This window comes from Phaethon aethereus, assembly GCF_964289735.1.
Source record: "Phaethon aethereus genome assembly, chromosome: Z".
NCBI lineage: Eukaryota > Metazoa > Chordata > Aves > Phaethontiformes > Phaethontidae > Phaethon > Phaethon aethereus.
Genome location: NC_138577.1, coordinates 78,487,460 through 78,498,461, shown reverse-complemented (window position 1 = coordinate 78,498,461; position 11,002 = coordinate 78,487,460). Strand labels below are relative to the sequence as shown.

Genomic DNA, 11,002 nt, shown 5'->3' with positions numbered 1-11,002 from the left:
AAGCGTTTTCTTTCAACTTGCGGGGTGTCACAGAAAGAGGTCTTTCTTAACCTTTATATTTCTCCCTTGCACTTTGGTTCAAGCTTGTAAAAATTTACGTTCAGTACTCACCCCATGTAATTGGGGCAAAAGACTGAGCTTAAGTGGGGTGGTTTTTTTCCATCCAGGATTTTTTTTCTCCTTAAACTAGTAGATTTTCCCTCTCAATTTCTTCAGAGTGGGAGCCGTACATCCTGCTGGGGCTGACTTCCCACACCAGGGCTTGCTGCCAGCTGGCAGGGAGGTCTGGCAGGTCACAGGAAGCTCTGGGTTGCTTAGGCAGTGAGGGGGCTTTTCAGATGTTTCTTGATCCAGCAATATTGCCACAGGATGCAAGCAGAGACTGTCTTGTGTGATGGCACATTATCAAGATACTTTTCCACTGCATCAAGTCCAAACCAGCCCCCATGAGCAGCCCAACACTGCTGGGCATCTCTTTGACAGGCACTCTTCGGCCGTGCTGTTTGTTGTGCAGGATGGTGACTGCCAAGGTGTGGGTCCTGAAGAAGCATTTTGAGGGTTTCCCCAAAACCAGCGACTTCGACCTGAAAATGATTGAGCTGCCAAATGTGAAGGATGGAGGTAAGTGAGTGCCACCTGTTTTTATTTTTTCTGGAGGTTGTCTGGTTGCTGCCAAATGGCAAGGCATCTGTAGAACTGTTTGTATGTTTCTCTGGCTTAGATTTTAGAAAATGGGTTGGCATGGCTTGTGGCAAGCCATGCACCTTAGCAGAGAAGGGCGATTGCTCAAAAACATGTATGCTGATGGGTTTGGTGGGTTTTAAGACACGCTGCCTTCTGATAATACCCTTGGAACGAGTGGCTGAGCTCTTCTAACTCCAGCATGCAGCAACCGTGGTGTGCCTTTCTCAGCCTCATGCTGCCTAATCACACATGCCTGATGGCAAAGGCATTTGAATGTGTTTGCAAATTAAGTTTACTGGAGAAAATTGCTGAAGTGATACGCCCTCAAAACCAAGAGCCACAAAGAAACAGAATTCCTTTAATTTAGAGAGAAGTGAACCATTACAGAGCAAAAGAGATAACTGTAGTAAAACCCAAACATGCTTTACTGTCGAAGGGTTTTAATCTACTTTATCTTGCAAAATCCTTTGGAGAAAGCTGGAGAAGATGATAGCCTCTGGGAGTAGGTTTCATTGGAGTTTTTCATTTTGATAGGGAAGGTATTGAGGATAGCACTGGGGGAGAGCAGAGTGACTGGGGTGGGAGTGAGCCTGCAACTGGGGGTCCTTGGGGCTGGAGTCAATGTGGGCTGGTCTTTCCTTTTAAGAAGCAACACAGCAAGGGTTCTGTCTGCATTCGACATCTGGGTTTTTTGTCAGTGCGTATCTGTTATATTTGACCTGTTGTGGCAGCAAGAAAGAGTAAATGAAAAGAGAAAAAATGCACAGGTTTTATTCCTGTGTTTCACTGTTTTGAAAAGGGTGGGGAATATGATAACTTATTATATGGAAAAGCTGTTGATAAAAGAATGAAGCTTGATTTTTGGCTTCACATGGATGTCTGTAACATGCTGTCTTGAACCTCACCCCACCGCTTGTTCTTTACAAAATTTACTCCAGTTTGGAAGGTGCGCCAAAGGAATTGCATTAAAGTACTAGTTATGTTTACAACTTAAAAGATTTGAAAGGTGATTTCTTCTTACATATACTTTCAAGTGTTTTCATAGCATGTGTACTTCTGTAGCATTCAGACATATTTAAAAATTTCATGTCTGTGGGTATTTAAGAACATGGAGTCATTTCTTCCTTCCCTTTTTAGTGCCTACAGCATGAAGAGGCATAACTTCCTACTAGAGTAACGCTTTTAAAGGAGTTGGCCTTTTTGTTATTTTACATAGCCTTGACTATTCTTCCCGCTCTCTCTAAATAATGGGAGAATATTTCTATCTTCATATATTTCTAGCTTGTACTACCTCGACCACTGTAGCACAGGCAATGAAAAGTATTATTAGGTGGACATGAACAGCTGAAATTGCTGTGTGAATGCAAATTTAAAGTAAAATTTGTTTAACAGTATATTTCACAAGGACTAGTAGCATTAGAGACAGTAAGGTGGTTTAGGCTATCTAGAAAAGATACCTTATTTTCTATCTAGAGAAGATAGCCTAATGCTTTCTGGTTTAAGGCAGCAAAGTAGTGTTTGTATTTGACCTGTGCCAAGGTTTCTTACCGCCCTCTGCTGGCTGAATCGTGGGAAGGCGTTTTATATATGGGTGGAAAGTAAGTTACTGTTTTGCTTAGGGGTCTGACCTCTTGAGCCTTTTATAAGAGAGGGGATGCAGATAAAGAAAAGCAGGGTTGAAAAGAAGCTAGCCTGCTAAAGAGACACTGCAGAAGGTGTCTTTTGTAATAGCACAGCGATAATCCAGGCAAAGCTAATGAATGTAGTAGTTGTTTCTGGTAGTTTTTCCCTAAGGGATGATGGGCTATGGGGTTTATGAGCTGTCAGGAATTCCTATTGCTTTTGTTTAAAGACTGAGTTGTGGAAACTATGCTTTACTGCACTGCTAATGCCCAGGAATTTGCTTTGTCTTTTGTTGCAGAGTTGCTGCTTGAATCAGTGTTTCTCAGTGTTGATCCTTACATGAGGTATATCTTTTTCTTCTTTTTAAATTGCTGGCTTGATACGTCATGTGATCTCCCACTTAAACCTCAAAAGAACATGCACTGGGAGCACCCCCTGTTGCCAGAGTCCCAGATGCCTTTGTCTGCTTTTTATAAAATGTGTGTAAATTACAAGATTCCCAGTATGGAGCTGTGCCAGATTTAGCCAGACATTAGGATAATGATACTGCAGCCCTAGACTTTTCTTGGACTCTGCTGTTGTTCCTTGTGATGTCTTTTCCATTGGAATGCAAATGGGTTCAAATGTGACTGCAGCCCTGTTGCAGTAGCTGCTTCACTTATCATAGCAACCTTGTATTTAAGGATACATATTCTAAGTAGGAAATTGCTGATATGCCTATGTTAATAGGTGGTAGTTCAAGCACATGGAGACTGGGTAGTTTGAAGAAGCCTGGTGAACCCTAGTGTCAGAGTTCTTTGGAGTCTCAGCGTTCTTGTAGTGGTGGACCATTCTGGGAAGATTAATGCTATTGTGTCCCCAACACTCTAGCCCAGTATTTGGTCAAGATGGGATGCTGAAGTAGCTAGCTATGGAAAACATCCAGTTATGTCATTACAATTACAAGCTCTTTGCGATCTGTTGAACATCACTTATGAGCTTATGCTCTTTTTCTGTGTCAGACAGTTGCTACTACTTCATAGTGTATCATCTGGAACATCATTAAGGTTGCTTACAGTAAGCCATGTCTCTGTCTGTGTTACAGACCTTACAGCCGAAGGGACATGAAGGAAGGAGACATAATGATAGGCACACAGGTTGCCAGGTAAGATCTTCAGTTCTTGTTATCCATACATATGGCAGATCTCAAAGGAATGTACTGACATAATGACTGCAACCTGCATTACATCTTCTTGACTTGAGTCTACATACTTCTGCAACTGTATGGTTATCTGTAATTGGTTGGAATGTGGTTTTCCTTTAAGAACCTTTTTTGTCTTCTTGGAGAGCATTTAGGCCTCTGACACAATCTATGTGTTATTTCTGGCAATAATATTTTCGAAGGAAATTCTTAGCAGCAGAGGTATGAAGGACCGACCATTGTACCTGCCATGTCAACTTCACATTTTAAAATCTGATGTGCTGGTAATTGCATGCCCAAAACCATGCATGCTATCTACTCCAGCTGAGAATACCTCAGTGTCACCAAAGATACAGTTCTAGCCAAGGGGTTACCTAATCTTATATCCATCCTTTCCCAAGCTTGTGGTAGTTTAGCTACACAGATGTTTCCCTTTGTAAGCTTGTTCCTGCTGTGCCCTCTCTAAGTTGCTGCCCAGGAACATCTTGTGGCCTTTGACTCTTGTGTTTCTCTGCAGGAACACCGGGGGCTGCAATAAATTAACAACCAGGTCTGCTGAACAGAAGGCCAACTCTTTCCAATATTTCAAAGCTGCTTACCTACCCTTTCCCAATGTAGTTTTCCTGTTGGGCTAAGAAAGTTGAATTTTCATTTGTCATAGAGACACCACATGTATGAACTTCTCCCTGTTATTAGATACTGGTTTATCTCTGATTTTGTTATCCCAAGAGGTTCCATCTTCAGGATCTTCAACCTTTAAATGGTGTGCATGTTGTTTGAGAGGGGAACTGCTTGTTACAGCCTGTGACTTCTTCCTTTTCCATCCTTGAATCCCGTCATCCTCTTTCCTGCCTTCTAACTCACAGAAGCCTAGTCTGAATTCATACCAAACTGTTGCTAGTCAAAAAAAAGTCAGCATCCATGAGGGAACATTGGATTTGTTGTGGGCAGGGCTGAGTCTAGAATCATCTTGCCCAGTATCCCCCTAGTGATGAGAGATTGTAAACATTTCAGGAAAGACATCAGAAGCCTACAGCATCAGCAGGTACGGGCTAGATGTCCTGACGGGAAATATTTCTTTTCTCTGGCATCACAGGGCAACAGGAATAAGGGAGGGAAGAGCCAGTAATGATTTGTCTCTGACAGGGTGGTTTTTTTTTTTACAGGGTTGTAGAAAGCAAAAATCCTGCTTTCACAGTGGGGGCCTTTGTTGTGGCTAGAAGTGGCTGGAGAACTCATTTCATCTCTGATGGGAAAGACCTACAATGCCTTCCTTCCAGTTGGCCAGAATCACTCCCCAAATCTCTGGCTCTTGGGACAGTTGGCATGCCAGGGTGAGTTTTGAGATGCAAAGGCAACTATTCCCTGCCTTTTGCTGTGCAGGATGTTTCTGCCTATCTGTATGAACTTCTTCCTTATATCTTATACTACCAGTATGTTTTCCACTCACTCAGGTAAAAATCATGTGTGCTTCTGGGTGCACTACCCTTGAGGGCCTGAAGTTTGGCCCATCCTCTAGATCAGAGGGAATGTGCCTTAGAGAGGCAGTCGTCAAGAGTGGACCGTGTCAAAGGCCTTACGGAAGTCCAGATAGATGACATCGGTAGCTCTTCCCTTGTCCACTGATGTGGTCACTCCATCATAGAAGGCCACTAGATTAGTCAGGCAGGACTTGCCCTTGGTGAAGCCATGCTGGCTGTCTGGAATCCCCTCCCTGCCCTCCATGTGCCTTAGCACAGCTTCTAGGAGAATCTGCTCCATGGTCTTCCCAGGCACAGAGGATAGGCTGACAGGTTGGTAGTTCCCAGGGTCCTCCTTGCTACCCTTTTTTTAAAGAAATTTGGGATAAGTTTTGTTTGTCTTAAAGAATGACGAAAACTGAATCTTTATCTGGTTGTGACGATATTTGGTTCAATGTGGTCAAGTCACATCTCTGTGTCTGGTGTCTTATTCCTCACTGAGCATTCTTTCTTTTTCTCAACAGCCTCACTGCATACTTTGGTCTGCTGGAGATCTGCAAGATTAAGCCAGGAGAGACGGTGCTGGTTAATGCTGCAGCTGGCGCTGTGGGCTCTGTGGTGGGGCAGATTGCTAAAATTGGGGTGAGTGGCTTGAACTGCTGATAGTTGCTCCTCAGAAGGCTCACCTGGGAGACAGGGGAGCAAGGCCATGAATGATCAGGAGGGCAAACATCTCTGAAGGCATGCCTACGGTAAGGTCTTGAGATGGAACAAGCTCTTGAAGATGTAGCAAAGCTAACTGAATATTTCCTAGAGCTCAGGAACTCGTATGGTGACAACAGCCTGACTTTAAGGGTGATCCCTCCACCCAGCACTCTGTGAGTGTCAGCCTGTGTTGTGAGGGGATGTTTAGAAATATTTTTCTCCTTTCCTTGCAGGGTTGCAAAGTGGTTGGCTGTGCTGGCTCAGATGACAAGGTTGCCTATCTGAAAAAAATAGGCTTTGATGAAGCCTTTAATTACAAGACTGTTACCTCTTTGGATGAAGCACTGCGTAAAGCTTCTCCTGATGGCTACGACTGTTTCTTTGACAATGTGAGTTTAGAGAGAGTCTGCTTACCCTGAGCAGACTTGTCATTTTCCTTAAGCTACAGCAGGAACTCAATACTGTATACATTTAACTGAAGATTACACCAGGAACTCAATATTGAGTTCCATCTAATTGAGAAATGGTCTCTGTAACAGCTTACTGGTTTCCGGTTCCCTTCCCACACTTATTTCTGTGCCTGACTTGGGCAGTAACAGAAAAAACAGCGACCAAAAGTTAAAGATGGATTGTTCCTGGTGTTTGTGAACAGAGATAGAGAAGCTTTCACTCTCTGGAAAGTGTGGCACATTTTGGGGAGGTGGGGATCACAGCTAATATTTAACTGGTGCTAAACAGAGAGCTCCAGTCCATTCCTTGCCCCACCTTGGACCACAGGCAGTTCTCTGCTGTTGCTGGAAGGTGAATGAGCATGGATGGCCCTACATTACATCATCCAGGTGGCTACACTGGTACATGTAAACAAAACAGTTGCAAGGCCCACATGTAAATTTGGTGGAGTGGCCTGTAGAGGTTTTCTGACTGCTCCAAGGTACAGCTGGAGTTAATGGGGGCTGCGGACTGTTCTTGATAGGCTGTTTGAATGTGACTATCTTGTTTTGGAGGCTAAGAGAGTTCAACAGTATGGATGCAGTCAAACCATGTTAGTTTGCTTTCAAGCCAGAGAACAAGCCCTAGCTTTTTTAATTTCCTAGTACAGCTAATGTATGCATCATACCTGATAATCTAACACCTGGCACAGGGTGACATACTAGCCACCTGGTTTAAAGGGCAGCAGAAGATCATTAAGTAAGAACTTGTTATCACCATAATGTGAAAAGGTAAAAGCGCACCCTGGTGTGGGGGAAAAGCAAAGACGGTGCTTCTTAGTGCCCCTAGACATGCCCAGTAGCAGGAGGGATCTAAGGACACGTCCTGCCCAGTGCTTTTAAACCAAGCTTTGTGAAGCAGATACAGAATTAAAACCTATTCCCTGTGTTCATAACTAATTTTTAGAAGAGTGACATCGAGTCCTCATAGGTGTTGACCTAAGCGTAAGGGTTTCTGCAGGCACCGAGTCTTTGGCGTTAGTGGAACTCATCTCTCCACCCCCTGATGGAACCTGTTGGTGCAACAATGCAAGGTTGGCAGGTTTTGTCAGTCAGTGCCAAACACTGCATTGTCTCTAATGCTACACGTGCTCTTGGTTCTTGTAGGTGGGTGGAGAATTTACCAGTATTGCTATCAGCCAGATGAAGAAGTATGGAAGGATTGCAGTCTGTGGAGCCATCTCTCAGTACAATGACTCTGTGCCTCAGAAAGGTGTGGGCCTGCTTTCTTGTGTCTAAGTTTATTTTGTGGTTGTTGATGGCAGAGAGAAAGACATAATGGGAGTCTTTTGAGATTTTATTGATCGTTTCCATATGCCATTTGAGTGTGTGCATGTATGTGTGTACATTTGGGTAACTAACCGCTACTCTGGGACAGCAGGAGTGTGACTGCACTCCTTGTGTGTACATGCATGCATCCCCCTATGTGCACACTCATATTAGATGGAGAATATCAACTGATGAGAAATGAAGGAGAGACTGAACTACTTCACTAGGATTCCCCGGGGCTCTAAGCAGATACAGATCAGTAGAAGGCAGGTGTAGTGGCATGACACCATTTACACAGTATGTACTTTTAGAATGGATTTCCCTCAGGTTTTGGGATGAGGCAGCTTAGGGTTTTGGGGTTTTTTTCCGTAAGATCTCAGCTACTGGTGGAAGTGCTGGGAAGTGTGGCTGAGGTGAATATTCACTTTCAATAGCATTAAGTTTTCCAAATTTGCCTTCTAGAAGAAATGGGAGGTCTGAATTCTTTTTGACAACTGACTGGCATTGGACTCCCAGATCACTTTAAAAATAGGACAGGCTTTTGAGATTGGAGTGACTATCACAGATTTGTATGATCGAGGGAACTGTTTTTTAATGTGTTAAGTTTTTTGAGATTTAGGAAGAACATGAGAGGTTGGCAGAATATCAAACAGACTGTCAAAACAGTATTTCCAGGATTCAGCTGAAACCTCTCGGCTGAAGCTGAGCCCACTTCTGAATGAAACTGTTTTGAGAAGTGTTGGGCATTTAGCCCCACAGCTTTATGGATAAGGCCTTTGTATCCCTGGGTGGCTGTCTGTCCATGAATCCTTGGTCTTTTGCCCTGGAAATTCTATTTGGAAAAAATAGCAGCTGCTTCTGTCTGGAACAAAGTGATTCATTGGTCTTTACTGGCTAAAAGTTTTCTTTATGCATTGAGTCTTATTTTAAATGAAACTGATATTGCAGGTGGTTTACTGGTTTGCTTCTCTTGCAGGGCCTTACGTTCAGGTTCCAATGATCTTCAACGAGCTTCGAATGGAAGGGTTTATTGTGACCCGCTGGAATAACCGCCGGGAGGAAGGTCTGAAGGCACTGCTAAAATGGGTCATGGAGGTAAGGAAGGAAGAGGTAGTTTTCTGTAAGGCGTACTCATACCATAACTTCCCTCTTTGCAAGGGGTCTCTTGTCTCACAGCTGTTGAGGAGAGGCTCCAGCATGATAGTTTTCTTCCACCTGACTTGATCTTTGAGACTTTTGGGGACACTCAAACCATAGTGAGCATGCCTGGTCCCTTCTGCTTTGTTGAGTCCTGTGATATTAGCTTGTGGACTTCAACATATTCCAGAAGGGTGCTTCCAGAGTAATTCAAAACACTTTTCTGGCAATGAAGAATTTCATATTTAAAGTGATTCTTCTATTTCTCATTCAGAAGTCTCCTTTTGTTTGTAATATGAGCAAGGATTTCCATTGTAGTGTTGTGCTGAAATTACTGGCAAGAATGGATGTTTTTATGGAATTGGGAGCTGGACTTTTAAAGGGACTTAATAGGGAATTTCTTAAATTTCATTTCCTTAAATAGAGGCTGAGTTTAACACTTGGTTCATGGCTGTGAAAAGCTTGTGAGTGTGAACACTAAAGGCTAAGAGGCTCTAGCTTTTAGAAACATGAGGATTTGAGGTGGCTTAGCTTTTGACCACTTAGACTTGCAATTCCATGCTTCCTTGTGGGTAGAGACAGACCTGGTTTTGGACAAGTAATCCCCTACCTGTCCCTTGTCTGTGGACGAAGTAGCACTAAATCTGTCCTGATGTGTTTTTACAGCAGTGACTTTTGCTCCCTGTTATGACTTCAACTAGAAAGTCTTGCAACAACAGCCTACCTAGTTTTGCAAAGTTAGTTACCCTGGTGCATGCCAGCTTGTTTCAGATGAAACATACAAGCTGGAGAAAACTTGCTTGCAATTTAGTCTCCTGAAGATCATAGAATCATAGAATCCTTTAGGTTGGAAAAGACCTTTAAGATCATTGAGTCCAACCGCAAACCTAGCACTGCCAAGTCCACCACTAAGCCATGTCACTAAGCACCACATCTATAGGCCTTTTAAATACCTCCAGGGATGGTGAGTCAATCACTCCCATGGGCAGCCTGGTCCAATGCTTGGCAACCCTTTCGGTAAAGAAATTTTTCCTAATATCCAATCTAAACCTCCCCTGGTGCAACCTGAGGCTGTTTCCTCTTGTCTTATCAGTTGTAACTTGGGAGAAGAGACTGACACCCACCTTGCTACAACCTCCTTTCTGGCGGTTGTAGAGAGCGATAAGGTCTCCCCTCAGCCACCTTTTCTCCAGGCTAAACAACCCCAGTTCCCTGAGCTGCTCCTCATGGGACTTGTGCTTTCGACACCTCACCAGCTTCATTGCCCTTCTCTGGACACGCTCCAGCACCTCAGTGTCTTTCTTGTAGTGAGGGGCACAAAACTGAACAAAGTATTTGAGGTGTGGCTTCACCAACTGCCGAGTGTGGTGGGACGATGGTAAAGACTAGGCAGCTGGTGAGTGAAAGCTAGCAATTTCCTTTCTTCCTTTGACAGGGAAAAGTGAAGTGCCACGAACAAGTCACTGAAGGATTTGAGAACATGCCAGCAGCTTTCATTGGAATGTTAAAGGGAGAAAATCTTGGAAAAGCCATTGTAAAAGTATGAAGATTACATACCCCTGAGAGACTGGCGCAGAAGGATGTGATTCTGTTAAGTGCTTTTAACTTTCACTGATGGAAAGGCATGTTTCAGTCTTTTTGCTCGACATTTGGTGATGATGACTTCTGTTAATAATTGGGCTAATAAACAAATGCTTTGCTCTTGAAGAACTTGAGAGTTGCTTCCTAAAGCTACACTAAAAAAACCACCTTAAAACTGCTGAACCTCATCAGAACTGTAACAGATGTAATAGTAGCTTGAACCTTTCTACGAGTTGGCTTGTAGAAAGGAAAAGCAATTCCAAAAGCTTTGCTGGCTGATGGCATGTCTAAGGACTGATGTTTACCTACTGATTTGGCCCAGAACTTGGCAAGAAGGCTTTTTCTAACCAATATCAAGAAGCAAAGAAGGGGGTTCCCAGTTTCCTCATACAGCTGTTTTTGGGTTTTTTTCCACTTTCATCAGGAATTGTAGCTATCTCAGTTATTCTGAGACTATAGAAAGAAAAAATAAAACTCTTAATGGGTACTTTGCTTGTGTAATTGTTCTGTTTGTGGAATGCCTTCCTCTTCACTTCCTTGTGGTTAACACAGAGTAGCTAAAATACTGCAAGCACTTACTTATCCCAGTAGATGTCAGGGTATGGGTGGCATGGATAGGTCACTTATGTCCTTAAGTAATATGGCCATTGGCATGCAAGCTTAGAGTTGACCTTGCCATGGTGTTCACCCTGTCTCTCCTAGAAGATGAGATCAGTGTGCTGGCCCTAGCTGTATTAAATTAGTGTCCAGGACCCATGTTGTGTTGACTGAAGGAGACGCACCGATTAGCAACAATAAATATCTTAGATGTACTGAAAAAGCCAAATAAGAACCTGTTACTTCAGGATACAGACAGGTATTGAAGGTGAAGGTGA

General features: G+C 43.4%; 1 protein-coding gene across 1 annotated transcript; it reads left to right on the top strand.

Moving 5' to 3' along the window:
* Positions 1 to 515: 515 nt before the first annotated feature.
* On the top strand, positions 516 to 10,092 carry PTGR1 (prostaglandin reductase 1; the record flags this gene model as incomplete). Its single annotated transcript, XM_082013109.1, has 9 exons — positions 516 to 621; positions 2,606 to 2,651; positions 3,392 to 3,451; positions 4,654 to 4,821; positions 5,472 to 5,589; positions 5,886 to 6,041; positions 7,248 to 7,353; positions 8,386 to 8,504; positions 9,982 to 10,092. The coding sequence occupies 9 exons, from the start codon at positions 516 to 518 to the stop codon at positions 10,090 to 10,092; spliced, it is 990 nt and encodes a 329-aa protein (XP_081869235.1).
* Positions 10,093 to 11,002: the final 910 nt, after the last annotated feature.